The following is a 25,955-nucleotide window of genomic DNA, read 5'->3' on the forward strand; positions in this document are numbered from 1 at the left end:
ACACAGACTGCCTTCCCTTCGTGTTACGGTGAGCTTCAGCCCCGGACAGCTTTTTAAACCTGGTCCGCTTCCCACAGACTTTATCCACTATGGGCTCTTCATTATTACACTCTAAAACAGTGGTGTCCAAACTTTTTTCAAAGAGGGCCAGACAACACTCCAAAGGGTGGAAGATGGGGAGGAGAAACAGCTCAATGAAAACTTAGAAAAAGGTCTCCCGGAGACAAATAGAGTATCCTGGGAAAGGGCATGGTTCAACTGCTAGGGCCATTCCTTCAAGACTGGATACTGCAAGGCGCTCTATCTGAGGCTTCCCTTGCGCTTGATCCGGAAGCTGCAGTTAGTGCAGAATGCTGCAGCGCCATTGCTGGCAGGAGCGAGGCCTGGCTAGCATATAAAACCCGGGCTCAGAGATCTGCACTGGTTGCTAGTTCTTTCGCCAAGGAACTTACAGTCTAAATTATGAGAAGGGTAGAAAGGAAAAGGAGATGCAAGCGTAAGCCTAATCTACCTCGCAGGGCTGTTAGGATTAATTGAGATGGGGAGAACCATGTACACCACTTTCAGCTCCTTGGAGAAAAAGGTGGAGTAAAAATGATGGTGATGGTAATTTTAACAGCAAAGGATGGATGTGAGCAAAGGTAGCAATGTCCACTCATCCTAAAACAGCTGTGCCCAACCTTTTCAGTTGCACCTTTAGCCTCTCTCTCTCTCTCTCTCTCACACACACACACACACACACACACACTACTACTACTACTGCTATTATTGTTGTTATTATTATTATTACAGTGGTACCTCAGGTTACCATATTTTTCACCCTATAGGACGCACTTTTCCCCATCCAAAAATGAAGGGGAAATCAGGGTGCGCCCTATGGGGTGAATGCAGGCTTTCGCTGAAGCCTGGTGAGCAAGAGGGGTCGGTGCGCACTGACCTCTCTCGCTCTCCAGGCTTCAGGAAGCTCTGTGCAACCCTCGGGAGACCGGCTCCAAGGGTTGCGCAGAGCTGCCTGCAGTCCCCGGCTCAGCGCAGCTCTGCGCGGCCACCAGGAACGGGGCGCGAAGCCCCGCCCCGCTCCAGATGGCGGCGCAGAGCTGCCTGCAGTCCCGGGATCAGCACAGCTCTGCGCGGCCACCGGGAGCGGGGAGCGAAGTCCCGCCCCGCTCCGGATGGCGGCGCAGAGCTGCCTGCTGTCCCGGGATCAGCGCAGCTCTGCGCGACCATCGGGAACGGGGAGCGAAGTCCCGCCCCGCTCCAGATGGTGGCGCAGAACTGCCTGCAGTCCCGGGATCAGCGCAGCTCTGCGCGGCCATCGCCAGCCCCACAAGCTCGGGGGACAGCGGGGAGGCAGAGCATGCCTTCCCACTGTTCCCCGACCTGGTTCTTCCAGCCCCACACCTGGGGGGAAAATAATTTTTTTTCTTTATTTCCCCCCCAAAAAAACTAGGTGCGTCCTATGGGCCGGAGCGTCCTATGGGGCGCAAAATACGGTAAGTACTTCCAGAGGTCAGTTCTTAACCTGAAACTGTTCTTAACCTGAAGCACCACTTTAGCTAATGGGACCTCCTGCTGCCGCCACGCCGCCAGAGCACAATTTCTGTTCTCATCCTGAAGCAAAGTTCTTAACCCGAGGTACTATTTCTGGGTTAGCGGAGTCTGTAACCTGAAGTGTATATAACCTGAAGTGTCTGTAATCCGAGGTACCACTGTAGTTATATTTGTTACCTGTCCTTCATAAGCCATAGAAAAAGAAAATACAATACAAATAGATACAAATAGAGAAAACCAAAAGCCCCACTCCAAAATACAACTCATATCAGCAAAGCCATAGGGAGGCACTGGCAGCAACAGTTTAACTGCCCAAGGCCCAGGAAAAGAGGCGTGTCTTCAGTAACTGCCTGAAGCTGTAAAGATGTGGCACCTGGTGCGTCTCCACAGGAAGGGAGTTCTCCCGCTGAGGAGGAGCACGACAGAGGTTCTCTCCTCGGCACCTCCCAGCACCTCCAAGGCAGTTGGCACAATAACAGGAGCCTTTCCTGCAGATCATAACATCCTGACTGGCAAGGGAGGGGAGGAGGCAGTCTTGCAGAAATTTTCTCTTGCTTTTTTAAAAAAACAAAAATGGTAGCATTGAAAGCACATTGAGCATTATGGCCCACCAGTCTGGCGTTTTGTTAGAATCTAGGAGGACTGTAATTTACAAGCATTGTCCATTAAAATAAACCTCACCATTTCATGACACAAAATGCAAAAGATCTATTTAAACAAAAATACAATGATCTCAACAATATGGGAGCTAGAGCACTCTAAGTACAGGCAATTTGCTTAGATTAAGAAATGCCATTTCTAACACATTTCACTATTTCCTTCCTTCAAAAGTATTTGAGTGATTATTATCAGCTCTTGTCTCTCTAGAAGGTTGGCTCATTTCCTTAGTAGTTGCACCCTTCAGATACCGATTTATTCATTTTTAATTTGCCTGTGTGTGCACAGGCAGACACCCCTTTTTTGCTTGCTCAAAAAATGCATCAGTGCCTTCAACTTCCCCAAGCATGATGGTTTCCCTGGAAAATATTTAAAGGTAAATAGGTAAAGGACCCCTGGGCGGTGAAGTCCAGTCAAACTTGACTATGGGGTGCGGCGCTCATCTGGCTTCAGGCGAGGAAGCCGGCGTTTGTCGATAGACTGCTTTCCGGGTCATGTGGCCAGCAGGACTAAACCGCTTCTGGCACAACGGGACACCGTGATGGAAGCCAGAGCACACGGAAATGCCACATAACACCACATAAGATAGATCACCACCCACAGTCTTGTTTAAACAAGGCTGTATTCTTACATTCCCACAGGCTGTGGATTTAACATACACATTCCTACAAATGTTAAATTCACACCAGAGTGAAGATGAAAAATCTGTCTGGATGAGGGTAAATAAGATATTGATCTTGCTAACAACGCCAGGCAATGTTCTTTGCTTTTGGTTCTGTTTTACTAGAGTACTCTGGATGAGGTTTAGAGGTTTTGATGCTTGGGGACTAGTTTGGTGGTGACTATTTAGAAAAGAGATCTTGAAGTCATCGTGGAAAGCTCACTTACAAAATCAGTGTTCTGTGGCAATGAAAATAGTTCAGATTTAGGAAGTTGTTTGAAAACGATGCAGCCATTGTCACAATGCCATTATATAATCACATGGGGAAATATTGTTGCCCAATCTCTGAGTGGTGTGAGATTCCAGGGGTTCCAGGCATTTACTCAGTCTGTGGCAAAGCGGATGCTGTGGTGTCTGTATGCTATATGGTTTATTTACACGTATCTACAACCTGAGCCTGTGAAGGAGGGGTTCGCAGCATTAAAACCCCTGGACGGTTTTTTCTTCCACAGCCTTGGACTCAAGCCAAAGGCAAACATTGCTCTCAGCTTTTACTCTCTTTCTCCAACTTGCTGCTTTACATCTAGGTCACCTCACTGGCCAAACTCAACTCTGCTTTTTTCACTTGAGGGAGGGGACCCAACCCAATTGCCGTCTCGCACCAGGCCCCTTAATCCCTCATCCCCTCACCAGGAAGCTAGTATGGCTAGTTCCCAGAATTAGAAGGCTTGGTGAGCTTTTAACACTTGCTGGATCCAGGGTTCAGAGGGGTCTCTGCCTACTCCCCACTCCCATACTCATAACACTATGTACAGTTTTGCTCTCAAAAAGGGTATAATAGAGCTGGAAAACAATACAAAGAAGTACTAAAATGACCAAAACTCCAGAATCCCCAGTTATAATAATAGAATTGTACAGTTGGAAGGGTTAGGAAACACCTTTATTAGGGGCAGCCAAAATGTTCCAAAATGAGGTACATGAAAAGTTCTGGCAAACTTGAAAGCAACAGGCATTTGGGAGTTTATTATTCTTAAGGACCAAAAAGAGTTGGTGGAATCAATGGAGGAAAGGTCTATCAGTAACTGTTAAGTTGTGGGTGAACATATCAGACGACACAACGATTCTTCAAACAGCTCTTCTTTATTCAGATGCCAGAACAGAACTAAACTGAGGAGCTCAGTCAGCCTGCTTATATAGAGCTCCAGAACAACGTAACTGTTGCAACTTTCTAAAACTATCCAATCACTGAACGTCACTTTCGATCCTTCATTTGCATAACTATCTACAGTATCCCCCTGCTGGCCCAGGGTGAGAACTTCAGTACATAACAGTAACTATGGAACACCTTTGCTCCTAGGCACTAAACATCTAGCATTCAAATTAAAGCCAGCGGTTATTAGGCTACACCAGCATTTCCATGAAATAACATGATGATGAAACAATGTATGCGCCACATTAAAAAAAAGGGAAGCTGCAGAGCAGGAGGATGTAATTTTTAAGTTTTGTTTCAGGCATAAAAAGATCAAAAGCCTGCTTTGCTCAAGGAAGAGAACACGAGTACCTGTCAGCCAGAGGGGAAAGCAGGCCCTGCTCCAAGTGACAGAATAAAAGATGGGAACTAAACATGTTACCTGTATAAACCGCATTGGTTAATCTAGCAACATAACGCCAAGGCCAGAGCTGAAGGCTATTCTCCCTGAAAAGGACCAGAGAGATCTTCTGCAAACAAAAGCAATAACAATGCTTGTGGTGCCTTAAAGACGAACACATTTATGTGGCAGGTTTTCATGGACTGCATACATTTCTCTGGTGAAAATAGGGACGTCCCTTTCCATACTGATAATTTTACTATTTATGCCTGACATATCTTACTGTGTTGCCCCAGCCACTCTGGGCAGCTTCCAGCATATATAAAAACATAATAAAACATTAAACCTTTAAAAAAGGCCTTCCCTACACAGGACAGCCTTCAGACTGATCGGGGGTTGCATAATTCCATACCTTCCAACATTTCTCCAATGAAAATTTGGATATCCTAAGGAAAAGTAGGACATTCTGGGATGATATCAGAAACTGAGATGGCTTCTCTAAATCAAGGGTGTCCCTGGAAAACAGGGACACTTGGGAGGGTGTGGGCCTGGAGTCCATTTCATCAAAAGTGCTATCCTAAGTTACCAGATAGATAACATACATATACATAGATACATACATATGGTTGGTGTTGGGGTGTGTGTTTAATCACTGAGATTAGAAGCAAATGAAGTGAAAAAAGCACACCCACACCTTCTCGCCAGGCCACTGGCCCTGTTTCACATCCTGCTGGAGTGCTTTTGCCTGGCTGGAATGTGCCCTTGATTGGCACAAGCTTAAAATGCCCGGATAAGAGGATAGATAGATAGATAGATAGATAGATAGATAGATAGATAGATAGATAGATAGATAGATAGATAAATGTATTACGGTTGGAGACCAGCTTATAAAACACACTTGAGGGTACCATCCCAGAAGGAAAGCAAACATTTAAAACAATGTACAACAATAAATTTAAAATTTATAAATGCGATAAGCGTATAGTCACTTAAAACTTTAAGATAAGCTACCACAGAGAGATGACCCAGAGTCACCCTTGGAACCGAGTTTGGGGATTTTCTTAATGAACAAGTTTGGGTTGCAGGGTGGTCTGTGCCTACAGATCTGAACATAGAATCTGGCGATCATCCAAGTCGTCTTATGATCTTTGCCTAACAGGAAAAGGTCATTTTTTTGCTTTTCCGGGAGGTCAGCGAGCCTCACCAGCAGGGGATCAATGGGAATAGAGAAATGTGTGTCAAATGCAATTGCTCCACCCACTTTTCCAACTGGCCCCACCCACTTTCCCCACAAGCGCTACCCTCCACTGGCATGCAGCTCCCAGAAGAAGTGCCTTGTGGCCTCTTTGAATGTTCATAGAATCATAAAATCATAAGATGGTGAAGTTGAAAGTAAATGAAAAAACAGTCCTATTTATGAGCTGGATATTGTGACTGACATGAATAGGTCTTGGGACAGCATGGCCTAAGCAGAGATGCAGACGACAGGGCCTGGCATGTGACCAGCTAATCAGTAGCTTTCTTTAGGGGGCTGTCTGCAAGCAAGGCCTGTGAGGGGGGAGTTTCAGTGTCCATAGTGGACTATAGATCATTGATCATGGTTGGAGTGGCTTTAGTTGGGGGCTAGACGTGGCAATATTCTGTGAATATCTGATCAGGGATGCTTGGCGTTTTGTGCCTATTGCACTCCTGTATATGCATCCTTCAAACTCTCCTCTCCTCCAGGTGTTCACACTTTGGCAAGGAAAAGAAATATTTTCATGCTGGGGAGAGGGAAATAAATGCAGATAATCTGTTTTTTACCAAATGATCCACATGCAAAGGGACTTTCATCAAACAACAGCACACTCCAGGGGACTGAGAATTCTAAAAATGCAAAACAAGGTAGTTCTCCTTAAAAGAAGAAGAAGAAGAAGAAGAAGAAGAAGAAGAAGAAGAAGAAGAAGGTGCTCCCCACCTTTAAAATATCTAGTTTATTCAGAGTTAGATGCTTCGTTGTCTCTTCCTTCTAATCACGCTCTTGATGCCTGCAGAGAACAAGGAAGGCACAGCTCCTTTGGAGACAAGGAATGCCAAGCTGCCCTTCATCTAATCCAGTCACCTCTGCAGCTGATAAATGTCTGCTCTCTGCCTCCACTTTAGGCATTAGCACAGCTACTGATCCTCTTTTTTAAAAATAAAAACCACCTCCCTTTGCTAAAGGGCATTTAGATTATTCATAATATTCTCACTCCCAGAATTCTGAAGTGCATGACACAAAATCTAGTGCTCTGGAAGTTTGATGTTTTATGAACACCATGTGGGGGCGGGAAGCTGAGAACTGGAGGGAGGTTTCACATATTTCACACTCACAGCTGCTGTGGTGTGTCTATTATTCTCCTACAGCACATGCCATTTGGCTACTATTACTGCCCTTACACTTCTCCAGCCTCAGTGAAACAAGAGCAGGAACGTGGACGTGAGCAACCGTCTAAAGGCATCTATGCATTGGGAGTTAAAGCAAAGGGGCTCATACACTAAGACATGACCTGATGAGAGCTTAGAAATATAAAATAGAGAGGCAGTGTGGTGTGGCAGATACAGTCTTGAACTCAAAACAAGGAAGATCCAACTTCGTACAGAGGCGGATTTGGGGAGCGCAACCAGTTTAGTCACACTGAGCCTGAAGCCTGGGGTGGGGGGACACAGGGGGTGCCACAACCAGTACTTTACTTCTAGAAAAAAGGGGGTTCATCGCACAAGGTGCTGTTGAAATTTGAGACCCCAAGGAGCATGACTGCTTCCTGGCCCCAGCTCAGTCATGAAGCCTGCTCAGTAATCCCGGGACAATTACTCTCTCTCAGCCAAGCCTACCATAGAGATGTTGTGACACAATAGGGAGGACCATGTGTTCTTGCAAATGCAACTATTTGTAAGAATGGAAAGTTAAAAATATAGCAACAATGGAGATTAATAAACTATTTCACCATTCCAATATAATATTGTTGTTTTCTGTGTGTGTAGACAGATGATTAGATTGCTAGATCAGCAGGCAGATACATTGCTTCAAGAAATCATCACTCAAGTGTGTGGCGAGAGATGGAGAGAGGCTTGTTGCTGCATCTTTACTAATTTAAATTTTCCTTCTAAATAGACTGTCATTGTTGAACCATACAACCTGTTGCTCTGCTATTTTGTGGCAAAAAAGGAAGCATTAAAACGGCACAACTGTTCTCTCTGCATCACTGGAAACGTTCAGTGAACGCACAACCTCTTACCGCTTTAGCCCACTAATTGACAGTCAACATCTGATAGCAGCACGAGTAAATTACCAGATCAGAACAATCTGGAGTTATAATGATTACACCAAAGCATTTAGAATTATAGTAAGCACATCATTTGTGAAAACAATTGCATTGACAACCGTAGTTACTTGGGTCATGTTTGGTCTGTTACTGCTTCTGTCTCTCAAAAACACTCTCTTTTTCTTTAGCTGCTACACCAGGGAATTTCTGGATGTTACACAAGAAAAAGCCTATTTGCATGAAACGTTCTAATCAGCACATCAGCACTTTATGAGTCGTGACCATGGATATTTCCAGAAAACACCCTGCCTTGATTCCTGCTGAGATTAGTTTCTTGTTGCTATTTTTAAATAGTTCAGGAATGTATTTCTGAAGGAGACAGAAACCGTATCTTGGTACATTTGCATTAGCTCAGAAGCTCTCTTGTTCAGATGCAGTAAAATGTGCTAAAAATGGAAAGTACCTTCTGTGGGGCCTGCTTCTTTTTCCTCTGTCCCCCCTTCTTTGTTCTTTCTGCCCCTTCCTCTGCCCTTCCTCTTCTTCTCAGACATCCTGCACAGGCAGTATATTTACAGTCCCAAGGAAAAGGCAATTCCTGCCAGATGTAAATGCCCCAGCAGTGCTGCTTCAAGGTTTTTCTCACCAGCTGAAACTTCCTACTGTTCTTATACTGTTTTCTCACACAGGCAACACCCACTTCTGGGTGGAGAAGTGCGGTTTTTAACTATTTCCATTCATATCCCCCAGCTGTCTGCCAGAAGTGCCAGGGACCGCAGGCAGGCAGGCAGGGCTGGGTGTGAAGGAATTGAAAAGGAACGAAGGTCTGCAGAGAGAAGAATTGACAATGGAGTAATGAAGCAAGCCTAAGTGGCCGCAGGATCCCATGGGGATGGGGCCTGGGCTCTATGGCCTGGGGGGTCTGGGAAATGCATGGAGAAATTAGGTGCCCAGCACTGTCGGAACTCTTCCTGTGTCGTGAGCGGCTCACTTTAAATACTGCAGGTGTGATAGGGGAAGCGGCGAAAACTCAAGGCTCCCCTCTATGCTATGCTCTTTCTATGGCCTGTATGCCACAGAATGATATACACAAGACCCACAGGTGATATAGGAAGTGCAGTGAAGGAATTACATTTCTGAATGGCCTCTCCCAAAATGGGGGCCCTCGGTGCAGGAAGACATTTCCTACAACAGCCTTTCCTTTTAACGCATTCTTGGTTCTTCTCCCAGGCATTTTCCCTCAAGTGACCAACTTTTCTCTGCGCACCTAAAATAAAGAGGCCACTTACACATAGTGAAAAAGTACACAGATTTGGAGGTGCAAATGTGTATGTATAGGTATAATTTATTATAATTAATTAAGATTCTGAATACAGTAATTTCAATGCATACATGTCACTGTAGTGGGAAGGCTATGGCAAAGTGGCCTTTGCCCCTTCTCAGTCCTCTGGAGAGGTGCTAACTGTGGAAAGGAACCTTCGAGCCCAGCCCAGGCTTCTTTCGCTTCAAACCAGACCTGGAGCAGACAGCCCTACAATCAGGGGTCTTTTTCTCTGACAGCCTTTCAAATTGGCGGCTGTTACCTGCAAAGTAGCGCATATGGTCTCCCTAGCCCAAAGCAAACCAGGAAATGGTGCCAAACTGGAAAAAGAAAATGGCGCTATTTCACAGCCACTCTCCACAGCGCAAGATGCAAAACTTTGCCCCTCCTTATCGATACTGTACTAAGGGTTGCCTTGCAGAAAATACAGGCACTTGATATTCCAGTTTGTCATTTATAATTAAAATAATTTGAAAAAGGCAAAATGAATGAAACAGATACCAAAAAAATAATAATTTAAAAACAGCGCTGAAAAGGCAAACTATCCAGCTGACCTGAATGCCCCAAAGAAGCGATGTGTTTTGCACCCCATCTGGAAGGTCTGTAGCGATGGGAAATTGTGAAGCTCTGTGGGCCCTTCACCCCACAGCCTGGGGAAGTTGAGTCAAAGGCAGTGTACCCCTTACCAGCTTAAAATGCAGGAAGGTCATTCACCCCACCCTGCTCTGCGTCTCAAATCACATTTGCACATTGCTGTACACGCCAATACGGCTTGATCAAAACTGGTTGGAGGAAATTGGCATCAAAACACAGTATTTCTTAAGAAACTACATTGCAGGATTGCGACTCACCTGTGGTGGGAGTGCACTGGGTGCAGAGTAAACAGGACCTGTACATACACAGCCCCAAAGCCTGCATCTCACTGAGTAAAGCTGGCATTCAAAGCAGGGCCTGGGGAAGGAGGGATTGACAGGGGAACAATCTAGAGGCATCACCCAGAGATAGGTGAGCATCAGCACCTTGAATCAAATCCGATTTGTATGCAGTAAGTGCTGTTGGAACACAACCAGCTGAATGTGTTTGTGATGGCTCTCATCCATAAGGTGTGCAGCAGCATTTGCACGAAGGGAAGCTTCAAGGACAGCTGGCTGTAGAGTGCATTATAATAATCAAGCCTGGAGGTTATGAAAGCATGCCGTGGCATTGTAAGGTCCTCTGTGTTCAGGAAGGGGCAGGTCTTGCACAGCAAGTGAAACGGACAGAAAGCTCCCAGTGCAGCAACATGCTTGTAAAAAACAAAACAAAACAAAAAACCCAGGGCTGGGTCAAAACTAATTCCCAGACTCCAAACGTTATAATTATGCGCTTTGTGGAGCATTTTGGGGGCAGCTCCTGCTTAGTCATGTCCCTGCCAGCAGAGCTCATGCTCTTACTGGCTGACGGGGCTGGCTAAGTACATTGCTCACCCTCCCCTCCAAAGAAGGAAGCTTCCCAAACTCACCATACTTCGTAAGCAAGGTCAACCAACACAGCTTTCCCTGCCTCAGGGCAAACTGGGGGGAGACATTTTGGGACAGTCCTTGAGGTGGGAGAAGAGGGCACCATCAAATGATCCCCTCAATTACCCTAGTCCTCCTCCTGTTCCAAACCACCACTAGAGCAGCGACAGAGCTGTTGCCCTGATCTTCTACAAAACCCACTAACGAGTTCTGGAAACCATGTGGATCTATCCATCTCCAGGGATGGGTGGTCCATCGCAGAGGAGAGTGGTGAACTGTATACATTTCCTGCGTTGCAATATTATCAACATCTTGATCTTACTAGTTCCCCGAAGTATTAAATATGGAGCGACACTGCTGTATCTGGCTAGTGGATCTCCAGGTGGGGGTAGGGTGTTCAATTTAGGGGTGTGCACATAGGTAATTTCCTGCAGATATATTAAGCTGTGCATAGTGTTAAGCATTAGAAGACATTCTAGAGAACATTGACCTCCCATCTATCCATCCATCCATCCATCCATCCACCACCCATCACACCTCTCCACGTGTCCCATACACCCTTAATGACCTGCAGTGGCTTCTGATGCTGACAGCTGCCACCACTGCTCTAAGAGGACCTTCTGCCTGGGACTGGACTGCTGCTGCTGTCAATGCTGCCCTGAGCAGCCCCACCAACTTGAAGCTTCCACCTCCACCACTACTACCAGCCAGTCCTTTGGGTCCGGTAACATGTCCCAAAGCAAGGCTGCCCTCGGCTAATAATGACCTCACCTGGCAGGCAGGTTCATTTGGGAGAAAGTCATCCTTAAGGTACCTGGTGCCCAAACCATATGAATTTGCCTTCTGCTACAAAATCCGTCAGCACATGTCAGTGTAAATTCTGGCTAGACATGATAGCTAGTAATTGTTGGAATAGGGCCCCTTTGCCAAAACCACTGCGCCTATTTAAAAAAACCCAAACCTGCCCTGTCTATGTGGGTTTTCTCCTTGGATTAATAAGGCAAGGATAAGCATTCTGAACCTGCCGTAGTAAATGCACTGTACACTATCTTTCCTCAACATCAACTGAAATTAGTATCGCCTATTCTATACTTTTGCTTATAACCAAGTAGAAGCTTTCCTTCCAGGCATCTGACTCAGTATCCATGGCAATATTTGCTGATGGTGTGAATAATGCTCAACCAGCCCATCCCTCCCTGACCCCCCTCCGGGTTAAGCAGCAAATTAACTTAATTCATTGTTAGAACTGGAATTTCAAAAGATTGATCTTTCACCAAGATAGGGTTGTGACACCTTTCTACTTCAAAGAACCTTTCCCCCTCGACAAAGGGTGGGTTTCCTCAACATATTCTGTTAGTCAGGTTTGTCTCCTCTCACCTTATGTATCCAAGCTGCACCTTTGCCAGGTGAGATAAAGTATGCCTCTACTGTATGTGCTTTTCTGAGTTCTGAAAAAGCCCGAATAGCTCCTGACCACCTTTCCACCGACTTCCAGGTCTGTATTAGGGGAGTAGGAATTCTAAAATTCTAGGTAGGAATTTAGTGTCTGTTGCTGATCACTTGAGACTCTGCAGTGCTAGGAGATGTGAACAAGCTTTCAGCTGTTGCAGTGGACTCTTAGCCACTCCTGCCTCTCACACAGCTTGCCTTGGCAAGGATAATCTTCTGAAGGGATGGCATCTCAAGCCCTCGGTGGGCCTTGTTGAGCCCTCCTGCGGCTGCAATGCGCCCTGTCAGGTGGGAGCAGATACCTGAAGGATGCTGTAAACCACCCTGTGATGCTCAGATGAAGGGCAGTAAAGAAATTTAATAAATAAATAAACAATACCTGAGTCTCAAACTATGCAGGGCTTTGAAGGCGAACACCAGCAATTTAAAAAATTTTTCAGAAATGGCGCAGCAGCCAACATAGCTGTTGAAGAACTAGTATAATATATTCCTGTTGATCAGTCCCACTTAATCACAGATGAATTTGGGGTGAAACTGCAGTTTCCTGGCAATTTTAGAGGCAGTCCCACATACAATGCACCGCAGTTGTCCAATCTGGACCTTCACAGCATGGATACCTATGAGAAGGCTATCTATCCGGAAGAGGTTTGCAGGTGACACATCAGTCTCAGCGAGTGAAAGGTACACCATGCCACAGATGCTGCTTCTCTCCTACTGCAGCCTCTAGTCAAAATGGTTTTGTACATTTGCATGTGGCTGCATGCTGTATCTTGAAAATGCAAAAACAGTCTCCCAGTAGCTTACATATGTTGGAGTAAAGTAAATGCATTTCTTTCATCTGAGTTTGTAGTTCATGCAGGAATTAATTTAAACCGCAAGAGGACACTGCTTATCTAGCAATCTAGCCAGCACTTGCTTGTAGTCTTTGCTTTGTCTAACTTAACTCCACCCCTAAAAGCGGAGCCATTTTTTCAGTGTTCTTTCCAGACAAGATACTGGCAATATCTTTCTCTCATCTCCACTCATTCTATAAACAGTTCCTGCATGAATAAAGCCTTTGAACTCCAGAAACTTATTCTTTCAATCTAATTCACGCGAGCTGCAATATGTATACAATACACACGTGCATTCTACTGTGCAGGTTATACACATTTACAGCATCCCTGACTCCCTTTGAATTTTAATGCAAATCTGGTGAAGAATTTGTTCATCAGTATCATGAGTCATGTAATAATAATAATTGTATTATTTATACCCTGGCTATCTGGCTGGGTTTCCCCAGCCACTCTGGGCAGCTTATAGCATATTAAAAAACATAATAAAAACACCAAGCATTAAAGACCTCTGTTATGTACTAAGCTTGGATCCTAGAACAATAGGCAAGTAGGATCGTAGAATGCAACAACTGATTGGCCTGCAGGAAAAGACCAATCAGGCTCCAAGAGGGAAGCAGAATCAGCCAACCAGACAGGACTCATTGTGTAAATAATGCATATAAAAGCCTGAGGTTGGGGGAGGGGGGCAATTCATTCACTGTTTTACAAGCTGCAATAAAGAGCATGAAATCACTACAGAACTCCGAGTATATTTTAACCTCCCAATGAAGGCCTGCCTTCAAATGTCTTCTAAAAGTCTGGGAGCCAGTGAGGATCCTTTAGGATCGATGTTATATGGTCCCAGTGGCCACTCCCAGTCACCAGTCTAGCTGCCACATTCTGAATTAGCTGTAGTTTCTGAGTCACCTTCAAAGGTAGCCCCACACAGATGACATTGCAGTAGTCCAAGCGGGAGATAACCAGAGCATGCACTATTCTGGTGACAGGCAGGTAGGGTCTCAGCCACATAGCAGATGGAGTTGGTAGACAGCTGCCCTGGACACAGAATTGACCTGCACCTCCATGGACAGCTGTGGGTCCAAAATGACTCCCAGGCTGTGCACCTGGTCCTTCAGGGGCACAGTTAGCCCATTTAGAACCAGGGAGTCCTCCACACCCACCTGCCCCCTGTCCCCCCAAAACAGTACTTCTGTCTAGTCAGGATTTGACCTCAATCTGTTAGTCTCCATCCATCCTCCAAACACTCACATAGGACCTTCACTGCCCTCATTGGTTCTGATTTGAAGGAGATGTAGAACTGGGAATTATCCGCATACTATTGAACGCCCAGCCCAAACCCCCTGATGATCTCTCCCAGTGGCTTCATGTAGATGTTGAAAAGCATTGGGGAAAGGACGGAACCCTGAGGCACCCCACAGGTGAGAGCCCAGGGGTCTGAACACTCATCCCCCACACCACTTTCTGGGCACAGCCCAGGAAGAAGGAACGGAGTCACTGCATAACAGTGCCCCCAGCTCCCAGCCCCTCTAGATGGTCCAGAAGGATGTCATGGTCAATGGTATCAAAGGCCAGTGAGAGATCCAGCAGAACTAGGAAACAACTCTCACCTCTGTTCCTAGCCCACCGGAGATCATCCACCAGCGCGACCAAGGCACTCTCAGTCCATGATGAGGCCTAAATCCCGAATGGAAAGGATCCAAATGGTCTGCATCGTCCAGGTGTGCCTGAAGTTGTTTAACAACCACCCGCTCAATCATCTTGTCCAAGAATGGAAGATTTGGGACTGGGCAATAGCTGGCCATATTGGCCGGGTCCAAAGATGGGTTTTTTTTAAGAAGCAGTTTAATAACCACTTCTTTAAGTGGGTCTGGGAAGACTCCCGCACAGAGAGAAACATTCACCACCCTGCAGAGCCCATTGCCCAGCCCTTCCCAGCTCCCTTTTATGAGCCAGGATGGGTAAGGATCAAGGAGACAAGTGGTCGGTTTCACTTGTCCAATCAGCCTGTCCACATCCTCGGAGGTAACAGATTGGAATTGATCCCATGCAACTTGACCAGACAGGACTCTAGCACTCTTCCACCCCAGCCTTGCTTCCAAAGTGGAGTCTTTCTGAATCTGAGTGACTTTATCTGCAAAAAACCTTTACAGCCATGCGTCATGAGACCATATTATTTTACATAAATTTGACTCTGTTGCTTTCTCTTGTACATACTGGAAAGGCTAAGGACTATTGCCCATGTGCCCCTTGGGATCTTTCAAGTAGTTTCATTATTTAGCACCAACACCTAATTAATGATCCTGTACCATTCAATTACATGCAGTTCATTCATAACAAAACTCTCACTGCTGGGGAATCAGACAAGTTGCAGCTTGCAAAACTCTTGGTTGCTTTGTCTCCTATTCAGTGCAGACTAAAATCAGTAACAGGGTGCTGCAGATATCAATGAAATTCCAGTCTTGAAGTGAAAGTCACAGATTATAAATTACAGATAGGCATCTCAAAGTAGGTCTGTGAAGATTATCAATGGCATAAAAAGAAATAGGAGTGACTCAAGTGTGCAAGCTGCACAGTTGCAGTTAAGCAAACTGTGAGTGTAATAAGGAACAATGGTTCAGATCTGTGCAGCTGTTTTCAGTCATTGGGATCCACTTTGCAAAAAACTGCATACACATTTTTACAGATGAAGGTCCCAAGCGTGCAGGAAGATGAGAACAGCTCTAGTGTCAGCATTTGATTTAGGATTTTGTACTCAAACTTCACCATCCATTTGCATTGAAACTTGAATAAAATAGGGGGGGCAGGTAAGCCCCGCCCCGCCTAATTGATCATGAGATGCAGCACATGCAATTTGCGTGGCAATGCCCAACAACCTTGGGGGGGCAGCCCTCTCAAGTATTTCATTGGGGGGCTGAACCTCAGCCCCTAGGAGTTGGCTCCTATGCATAGAACCTTTACTATTTTAGCAGTTAGTTTTTCTTTTTGCACTGCTGTTTGTATTTGCCATCCCTCTTTATTTGAGTGTGAATCTGTCAGAAAGAGGTGTTTTCTTAAGTTCGGTCTCCTCTGCCTTCTCTGTATCTCTGTCTTCACTATGGATGCTCCACATAATGGACAGTTGGCAGGGCTTAGAGTAGAAGTGCAGGGCAGACTTTAGCAGCAGCAGCAGGAAAACAAAGGTGATTCTCATCGCTTGTTGCCTAATTTCCTCATGCAAATTCTTCTGCATGTTCCTACATGAGAACTGGCCTTTGCAAACCTAGTGGTTATGTGACCAAATGCTCCTTGGAGCTATTTATGTGTGGGTGGCAGAGGAACTTAACAGGCAGGCCCTTTTACACCTTAATTGTGCTTCACTTGGACCTGAAAGTGCTTTTAGGGCTCTGTTTTCCCTTTCTAAATACCATGCCGTTTGGGCAGGATGTGTCAAGCATGTTTTAAGGCAGGGCTAAGTCACCTTGCACAGGGCCCTGCAGAAATTTAGACTGGTGTGATGCGAGTTTGAGAACAGGGATTCAAACAGACTTCAATGGATCAAAGCTCTCAATTTTCCCATCAGGCTTTGATTACATTATTTCATCCTATTGACAGAAGGCCCTTAGGGGTGTAAGAACACATCCTCCCTGCCCTGTTGTGGTCCCAGCACTCCACTATAGGTCTTGGAGAAATAAGGTAGCCTGCAAACGAATCTGTAAGGCATGGCAGACTTGTATTGGTGCTAGTGATCATGATTCTGTTAGCACACACAAAACAGAATGAGTTTTCATTCTTGCATTTATATGCAGATTTTCAAAAGTTGCAGGATGCCTAACATGTTCTGTGTTCTCCACAGGCGCCAGGTGCCACCCAACTTGGGGGGGCAGCATGCATGTGTCTGCTCTCACATGGCTGGAGGACGCTGTGAGGCCCACCACAGCTGTGGGGAGGCTAGACAGGGCCTATCATGACCATGGGAAAGCCCAATGGGGACTGCCATTGCCACAGGTTGGCCCAATGGTGCAGTGGGAAGGCCTGCCACAGGCCGCAGGATATTAGGGGTCCTTGCCCCACCCTTGAAAAAATGGGGGGGCTTGGCCCCTCAGCTGCCCCCCCGATGGTGCACCTAGTGTTATCTCAGTGCTTAGTCATGCTTGTAGGTTTTCATCAACAGCCATACTACCAGTTTGAATGCAGGATGCTAGAAGATAACAGGAGTGCCAGGTGCTGTTGAAACCATTATTTTCTACAGAGATGCCAAATTTTGGATTTGCTTAGAATACTCTTGAAAGCTCATGTTATGAAACAACAGAAGCCACTATTGATTTCAAATCCAATCTAGAGCTATACAAAGCATCATCCAGTTGAAACTGCATGCATGAGTTTCAGTTGATGTTTATTTTTAAGCACCTAAAAATTCAAGAGGTGTGTACTTGCCTCTTCTAGACAGTTTCACTCCCCACTCCCACTCCAGAGGGATCAGGTTTGCAGCATGGGAGTGCACCTGAACTCAACTGTGCTCTTGCACCTGCTACAGTGTGGCAACCGGTGTCGTGACTCAGACATCTAGCAATGACTTCAACACCAACTTGGAGAACAGGAGGTCAGTGGAACCAAGAGCCAATAGCACAATCTGCATAGATGCCAGATCTGGACCAGGTCACCACTGAAACTGGGTACAACCACCACAGTCCTCCTGCGCTCAAGACCTCCAGATCAATACCCCCAGTGACTGCACTTCCCGAACTGGACCTTACCAATGGGGCAGGATCCTCACCCTCAAATGGAAGCTTCAGTCAAGAAGTTTAGCTTAAAGAGTTGTTTAGCAGAGTTCACTTTTACTCGGCACATTACTATACACTACTATATACATACACTATACACACTTGTTGTGAGTAAGCATCTCTCTCTGATCCCAGAGAAGGTTCTTTGCTTCAAAGTACTTGCTGTTCCAAAGGCCACACAAGGCATATACAGCCTTTCCTCTAGCTTCTAGTTTTACTTTTAGCATTGAGAACTGGCAACTCGAAGGGTGCTGCAAATGCCAAACAACCGTGGAGACAGCAGTGGAGATTCCTTGACATGAACATGCCTGGCACGATACCTTGGGCTGCAGTCTTCTATGCAAATGTATGAACATATTTTCATTACTGGGTTTTTATAAAGCAGCCCTCCCCACCCTGGCAGCCCCCAGATGCTGTGGGCTACAGCCTCCATCAACTCCCCCTAGTATAGCTATGGTAGCTTTGGCTGGTAGGAGCTCCAGTCAAAAGGATCCAGGGAGTTGGGGAAAGCTGTCATAAAATTACTGGTGTGACGAACATGAAACATTCTGGACACTAAAATAGCAATGTGTGAGCATGATTAGCATCACCACTAGGATGAAACATGTGGTCTTTATCAAGCTTTCTTTGCTGGTGGCTGTTTTAGTATGCAGTTACTGGGATTCAAATCAGATCTTCTGCCAGGTTTTGATCGCATTGCTCATACACAGTTAATTACTTGGTGGAACCTAGACATGACTTCTTTTTCAAATTTTCATTTATTTTTAGGCCTTGTTGTCAGCAGGGACAGTGCTGAATTTAGATCTTGGGGACCATGGGTGTAGCCAGGATTTATCGGGGGGGGGCAGAACACCCACCTGTCATCATCCTCTGTCTGGTTCTGTCTAGCAGATTCAGAATGAAATGTCTCAACAACAGTTGTTTTAGATTATTTTCTTTTGACCCCAAGTGCTCAGAAAAATCTGTCAAAACATTTCAAATATTCTGATTATTTCTACTTATAGTTAAGTATTTTAATTTATTTACTTGATTTAGGGGGGCAGCTGCCCCTGCCGCCACCCCCACCCCCGGCTACACCCATGTGGAGGACCTGAGTTCGTATGTACAAAGAGAACTGCCTTATATTGAGTCAAACAATTATTTCATCTAGCTGGGTATTGTCTGTACTGTCCAGCAGCAGCTATCCAGCATTTCCCCACTACCCTGATATCTGAGACCATTTTAGCTAGAGACGCTAGGGACCTGGCCATGTCAAAGAGTCAGAACTGTAGAGTTGCCATTCCCCCAAATTTCAAAAACATAGGACTTATAGGTGATAACTGGTTACTCGTCTACACAAGGAGAGATTCCAATGTCCCATCCATTGTTGTGAAGATAAATATTAATCTCCCCTTTTAAAAGGCTAGGTTACAAATACAGTATTAAAAAGTGATTCCTTGTCTATGTGCTGCACCCAAATTACATTTGCTTTAAAGAGCACAATTGTACTGATGAAGCAGGACACTGAGGTGCTGTGTATCTTTCAGAAAAATAATCCCAGATTAATTTTATGTAAGCCAGGAGGTCCCTGTAAGTACCCTTTGCAATGCAGATGTACCCATCCATATTCTATATACATACACACCCACACAACACAAACTTCCTGCCTCCTTGCGTAGAAAATAAGCCTCTATGTTTATTGACTCAGAGTGGGATTTTCTCATGAAACTGCAGGAGAAACAACAAAAAAATTCCTCTTTCAAAATATGGGTCATGCCTAAACTTGCTGCTGTGCAACCCATTTTTACAAAAGAAGAAGGGAGTTGTTAACCAAGACCTGTCAGCCGCTGAAAGCACAAGTCCTGCTACTCCAATGAGCTGCAGACACAAAGCAGCTGTTTGGCAACGCCAGCCAGCTTACTTTGAAAGAACCCAGCCCACCGTAGACATCTTCACCCAGCATCATCCAGAGCAAAACATGGGGGGGCATGGAAAAGGATGTTTATAATACTCCTGACATGAAGGCATGTAAGGCTACGCAAGCATACGGGTGCCATCCGCGAGTGATCCCTTCCCAGAACGAGTCCTGAGCCTGAGATCTGAGCCAAGTTCCAGCACCTCACCCCACCCCTTTACTTGGTTCTTTTCCAAGAAGAGTAGCTTCATCTGGGGCTTTTCAGCCTTCATTGGGCTATGCCTCCCCAGGTCAGGGAAACAGCTGCCTGGGTCTGCCCTGACTCAAGCAAGATATATGGCTCTTGGAGCAAGGCTGTCTTGTCCTTGGCACAAGGACAGGTAGGTCAAAATGGGGCACAGGAGTGGGTGGGAGAAGAATATAGAAGTTTCTAGGAGGAAGAACAGGGGAGCAAATGTTTACACACACAAACAAAGAAAGAGAAAAAGCTGTGATTGACATAAGTTGTTAAATAACTTCTTTGATGGTGGCGGAAGGACTCAGCCAGTCATAACACATTGAGTGAAATTGTTTCTGGCAATGTTTAATACTTTTCAAGAAAAAGGGATCATGGACTCTGTGCCCTCCCCACATGCCCCATAGTCAACAAGTCTTGTCAATGCCGGCACTTAACTTATCCAAGTAGGAAAGAAGAGGACAAGCTAAAGGCGTCCTTCAGCTCATCTCCCTTGTGGCTTCATGGCTAGAATGGCTGAGCTGTGGACAGGGAGATTTGGGGTCAGAAACTAGGACTGTGGTGTATTTTGGTACACGTTTGTACTTCCATTCCTTACAACAGTTCATTACAAAATAATATTTGGAAAAAATTATTCTGAGGCTGGGGAAACAATCAATTATAGATAGCAGTTTTCTTGCCACTAATGGCATATTAGGAAGGAAGGAAGGAAGCCAAGAGAAGTGAGTTGTAGCATCTGTGATCATCACACTGGAGTCCAGTACCCCTTCTCTAAAGCAGTATCATAGCACTTTGAATAGCCTTGGCTTCCCTCTAAGAATCCTGGGAGCTGTAGTTTGTTAAGGGTTCTGAGAGTTGTTAGGAGACCCCTACTGCCCTCACAGAGCTCTTTCCAGAGAACTCTGGGAAATGTGTGGTTTGATACGGAAGATTATGGCTGCAGTCCAGGGGGGATTTCTGAAAGGCGGTGCTTTGTCATGGATCATCGACAAATCAATCAAAAAATTGCATGTGGTGTGTGTGTGTGTGTGTGTGTGTTTTTAAAAAGCTCAGCAACGTTCAGGGTGCCCTGGTTTTTAATTTTTGAAATATGGCAACCCTGCTACAGATGGACCTAGCTCACAGTTGCAACAGAGTCTTTTGAACAACAGGGCAACAAGACGAAAGGCTTTATATGCCTTGTGCAGTACCTTGGGCCCCAGCCCACTAAAAACAGCAAAACAGGCTCCTAAAGAACAATTTATCCCTAAATGTGGGTGAAAAAGTAAAAGCCCTGGATAAATAATAAAGTATGTGACACAAGCAAATTTTTAAAAAATACTTGGTCCCATCTCTGAGGAGAGAGTTCCAGAAGCAAAACATCATTTAATGCTATGTAATTAAACAGCACATAATGCTATGCCTAAATACATATGCTCCATAACTGTGAAGGCCTGACAGCTAAGTAACATCAACTTTATTACGGAGCCTGACAACTCACGGTGGTACCAATTTGAGTGTCAAAATATTCTTCAAGCCTTTCAATCATTGCAGAGTGTCCCTCAACACAAGAGCTCAGATGTTGGCTACCCAAATCTAAGCTGTGTACACCTGTGTACACCTTTAAAGCACATTCAAAGCACATTTTTTGCATTGAAGAATTCTGGTCACAGCTGTTTGTTAAGGGTTGCCGGGCATTGTAACTCTGCGAGGGGTAAACTGCAGTGCCCAGGATTGTTTAACTGTGGAACTGGCACTGCTACAAGTGCTACACAATCCTACACAATTGTAATAAATGGATCTTTTAGTCTGGTAGCCCATACACATAGGAACTGACATCAGGAAGGTGCCTTTGTTGTTCTGTTTCTGCTGCCTGCTTAAAACATTTTTATTTAAGCAAGCCTATCCAGACACATATATGTTGGTGTGTTTTATTCTCTTTTACTGATAATTTTAATTATTTTTAAAAGTTTTTAATTTTTTATTTATAATCTTAATACTTCTTGTAAACTGCTTAGAATTTTTTCTACAATCATCAATATTGCTGAATTAATAAAATAAATAACATAATTGTATAGTTGTTCTGGCATGACATCTGGTAAATCAACACATATTGTTTTTCTAGACAATTTCTGGTAAGCAGGTGGCACACAAACAAAGAGGTACCCAACTCATAGGTCCTGCCAGTGCAAGCATTTCTCTGATGCAATTCTCTTCCTCCCCTGCATGCCTGCTAAATCTGTTCTAGCAGTTCCCCCAACACAACATCCCAAGCCGATTTGGGGAAGACACAGAACACTAGAGAGAATGAAAAGGTGGGAGGGTGCTCTGTTGCACAAGCATAAATACTTGCACTGACACAACGTGTTAGTTGGATACTGCCCAAAATGCATAACTACATAAATGTAAAAGAACTACTCTAAGTAGGAAATAGAGGGATGTGTGTTGAGTTGCCTTCAGATGTCTTCTAAATGTTGTGTAGTTGCTTATCTCCTTGACTTGAGGGTCACATAACTCCATCCCATCCCACTTCTCCTATGAAAATACAGACATCCTACCATACCCTCCAACATTTCTCCAATGAAAATAAGGACACCCTAAGGAAAAGCAGGACATTCCAGGACCAAATCAGAAACTGGGACGGCTTCTGTAAATACAGGACTGTCCCTGGAAAATAGGGACACTTGGAGGGTCTGCTATTGCCAGGGGAGGAGCTGGGATGACATTCTGCTCAGACGTGCATTTCTTTGTCCCCTAGATGCAAGATGTGTCCTAGATTTCAACTCATCTTTGTTTAAATGAGTGCAAATGGAGAAGGCAAACTGAAATAAATGAAGCCTTCATCGTTTTCAGGAAGATTATGACATGTCCAAAAGGGTTTGGAGTGGGAGATACTGCATAAATTTTGCAGAACTGCACAGAACACAGTTTTATTTTAAGGATGCCACCTAGAAGTCAGGGGTCCTCTGAGTAAGGAGTCGTGCAACTCATAAAAAGGAGTGTATGTTTCATGGATACAGTGTTTTGCACTTAATGCTTGACAGCCAGAGAGATGTTAAGGGAGACAGAAAACTGTTCCCACCCCTGGAGTGCACGCAGAAAGGCACAACAAGCATTTTCGCTCCATCTTCCCCAGGTTTATCCTCCCTTCTTTTCTGCAGCAGAGCCTCCCACATAGAGCGGCCCCGCCTCCCCAAGCAAGAGTGCTACAGAGTCCCTTGGGCATTTCATTATGCTCCATGTCTTGCCAAGCTGGGTTCCTTAAGGAATCATCTAAGCCTAGCGGAACAGGGACAGCCTGGCGCCAGCAAAGGAACATCAATAAAAATTACACAGGAAGAGTTAACACAAGGCTTGGCTGATCTACAGGTGCAATTAGAAATTTAAGCATAAATTTGGAGCAGCTCCCAAGAGCAGGTATGTCAGTGTTGCCAAAAAGTTGTTAAGATTCAGTTGTGCTTCCTGCAACGATGCTGGCTGCTGAGCCTGGCCATGTTAGCTTGGTCAGAAGACCTCAATTATAACCTCAATTATAACCCCTACCCCAGAGTCCATGGAGTTTTCTTGGCAGGGATACTGAGTGGCTTGCCGGTTCCTGCTCCAGGTGGATTATGGTGCTGGAGGAGACTCTTGAGAGTCCCATGGACTGCAAGAAGATCAAAACATCCTGAAGCTGAGGCTCCAATACCTTGGCCACCTCATGAGAAGAGAAGACTCCCTGGAAAAGACTCTGATGTTGGGAAAGATGGAGGGCACAAGGAGAAGGGGACGACAGAAGACGAGATGGTGGGACAGTGTTCTCGAAGCCACAAACATGAGTCTGACCAAACTGCGGGAGGCAGGGGAAGACAGGAGTGCCTGGCGTGTTCTGGTCCAGGGGGTCACGAAGAGTCGGACACGACTAAACGACTAAACAACAACCCCAGAATCCAAGAGGGGTTCCCAAGATACTATTACATGCAACATACAGTGACAAATGATTCACTCAAAGTGTTTTTGTGGCTTCAAAAATATCATTCTGAAATTAAAGTAAATGGTATATTTTTCAGAAGCCTCCCCCCCTCCACCGGCCACTTCTCCTGACCCACCCACCAGCTCCTCCTTTTGCAGCCCTCCCTGCGTTCTCTGCCAGTCTTTGTTTAAAAGTGCTGTCCTCTTTGCCCCAGGGCTCTCCCTGCTTTACCTAACCTTTCCTAACCATTTCACAACACTGGGCTCCCTGATACTCACCTCTCCTTTTCTCTTCAGCCTGTCTGTGACATCCGGGCTGCTCAGCCAAGTCCACCAGCAGAGGAGCCAAGCCTCTGCCCCCCCCCCTCTTGTATTACATCACAGCTGCCCCATTAGAATGGCAAGAGACTTTACACACAACAACACCACAAACATCTGTTGTGCGCTGTTATTTAGGTAATTAAACCAAAGAGAACTACAGGGAACCTCATCAGGTCTCTGTGCTTAAGTCTGCCCGGCAGGCAAGGCGGTGAAACACTTATCATTGATCCGCTGCCAAGGTGGGTCGTTTGAACAGTTGATGTAGTTTCATCATTTCATTCCAGACTGTGATGCTCAGTTCCTAAAACTGGTTGTCTTGGTGACATCACTCAGAAACACAACAGCAGCCTTCCTTAGTAATTATATGCATACCACTGGATGTAGGTTTTATTGAACTCTGTGGAAATTACTTCCAAGTAAGCCTGCATAATGGTACTACTGTATTGCTGCCTGTTGTTTAGCAAATCACCTTCAAACCTGTCTCCAAGCCAAGCCGCGACTTCGCCCTAGGCAGTAGGGTGGCAGCAGGACTGGCTGAGGAATACTGCACTCTCACCTTCAGCCTGGAACCCGCACATTTGCTTATTCAAGATAAACCATGGATGGCTTAGCATTACGTGTGAACCATGTGACTGTCTCTTCCATGTCCCGAGACACGGCGCATTTGCAGCAACCTGTACACCACCACACACCTAATAACTCAAGAAATCATCCTGCTCCAAGTCAATTCAGGAAACAGCGGAGCAGGTGAGAGGTTCTCTCCACCATGAAGAAGAGGAGAAAGAAGAAGAGAACGTCATAGTGCTGGGCTGGGCAGAGAGTTTTCAACATCTCAGCACCATTATAGTAAGGGAAAAGATGCCCTCTTTAGAGGCATCATCTGAACAGTGGAGGGGAAGTGATTTTCCTCCCCATGGCACTCAGTGAGGCTTGATGTGATATGACCATTCCAGGAAAACAAAGTTAAGTGCAGCCAGAAGGAACCTTTAGCAGCTTTAAAGGAGCAGTGGAGGTAGCCTGGGTCAGGCAGGATGGCCAGGCAAAATGCTTAGGACCAAGACTTTTGCCCTTTTAAAATGAAAGGGAAAGAGGACTGAAGGGGCACTGCTGCAAGCATACCACAGTGGCCCTGGGGAGCATGGAAGGGCTGTGTTGCCTTTCCACATGCGCTAGAATGTGAGTTGGCCAGGCCCACCATGCAGCCCTCAGACTGAAAAGGGCTAGGCACTTCTGGAAGAAAGGGAAGGCTGACAGAGAGTACATATGAAATATATTTGTATAAAATGTAAGTCACTTAGGGGTCAGTCAGTTTGAGGGCTGCACGTCTCCCTTTCCTCTGGTGCTCTGGAGTTTTATGGAGCCTATAAATGTTCACACTTGGTGACGACAAAGGAGGTTTGCTTAACTCTGCCTGAGCTCTGATTAGTTTCCAGGATGGATTTGTTTTATTTCATTTAGGAACAATTTAATATTATGTAATGAAAGGATGCCATCAACATGGCAACTCTGGTTACAAGTCATAGATATTTCAACATTCTGGGTGCCAAGCCAATTTCAGACTGAGCCAAGGGGAGTTTATCCATCATTACATGGTGTCCTCCTCACCATATTTTGTAGCCATAAAGTGGAATTCACTGCTACAGAATGTGATGTAAAGGAGAATGGCATCCACAAAGGTTTTGCTGTATCAGCAATGTTTGGTACTGTAGTAGCAAGAATTTCTTCCAGTGTCTTTACTAAAATGATGCAGTTTTGAAATTGAGTCAGTATGTGATTGGGAGGTGAAAATATTTACTCTCTAATAGGTATTTTCCACACTAAATATAGAACTCAAGCCTCAAATGGGGTGTGGAGAGTGTTGATATTTTCACCCCCTCCCATTGCAAGAATCTCCTGATCTGATGTTTTGAGAAAGGAGGGGGCGGAAACTACTCTTCTACTCTTCTGCTCCTGACTGCCTGCCTGACTCTG

The 25,955-nt window shown here is 45.3% G+C and overlaps 1 protein-coding gene across 4 annotated transcripts in view; it reads right to left on the reverse strand.

The window, feature by feature from the left end:
* Window positions 1-25,955, reverse strand: part of NRG2 (neuregulin 2) — a 137,287-nt gene that overhangs the window by 78,207 nt on the left and 33,125 nt on the right. The window contains exon 1 of one of the 4 annotated variants that reach the window (XM_082234385.1): window positions 8,206-8,359. The exons of the other annotated variants lie outside the window; for them this stretch is intronic. Within the exon in view, the coding sequence (XP_082090511.1) occupies window positions 8,206-8,293 (88 nt within the window). The 5' untranslated portion in view covers window positions 8,294-8,359. Of the gene's footprint in view, window positions 1-8,205; window positions 8,360-25,955 lie in introns of those variants that run through there. 4 annotated transcript variants of the gene reach the window in all.

Source organism: Podarcis vaucheri, assembly GCF_965113315.1.
Source record: "Podarcis vaucheri genome assembly, chromosome: 8".
NCBI classification, from domain to species: Eukaryota; Metazoa; Chordata; class Lepidosauria; order Squamata; family Lacertidae; genus Podarcis; species Podarcis vaucheri.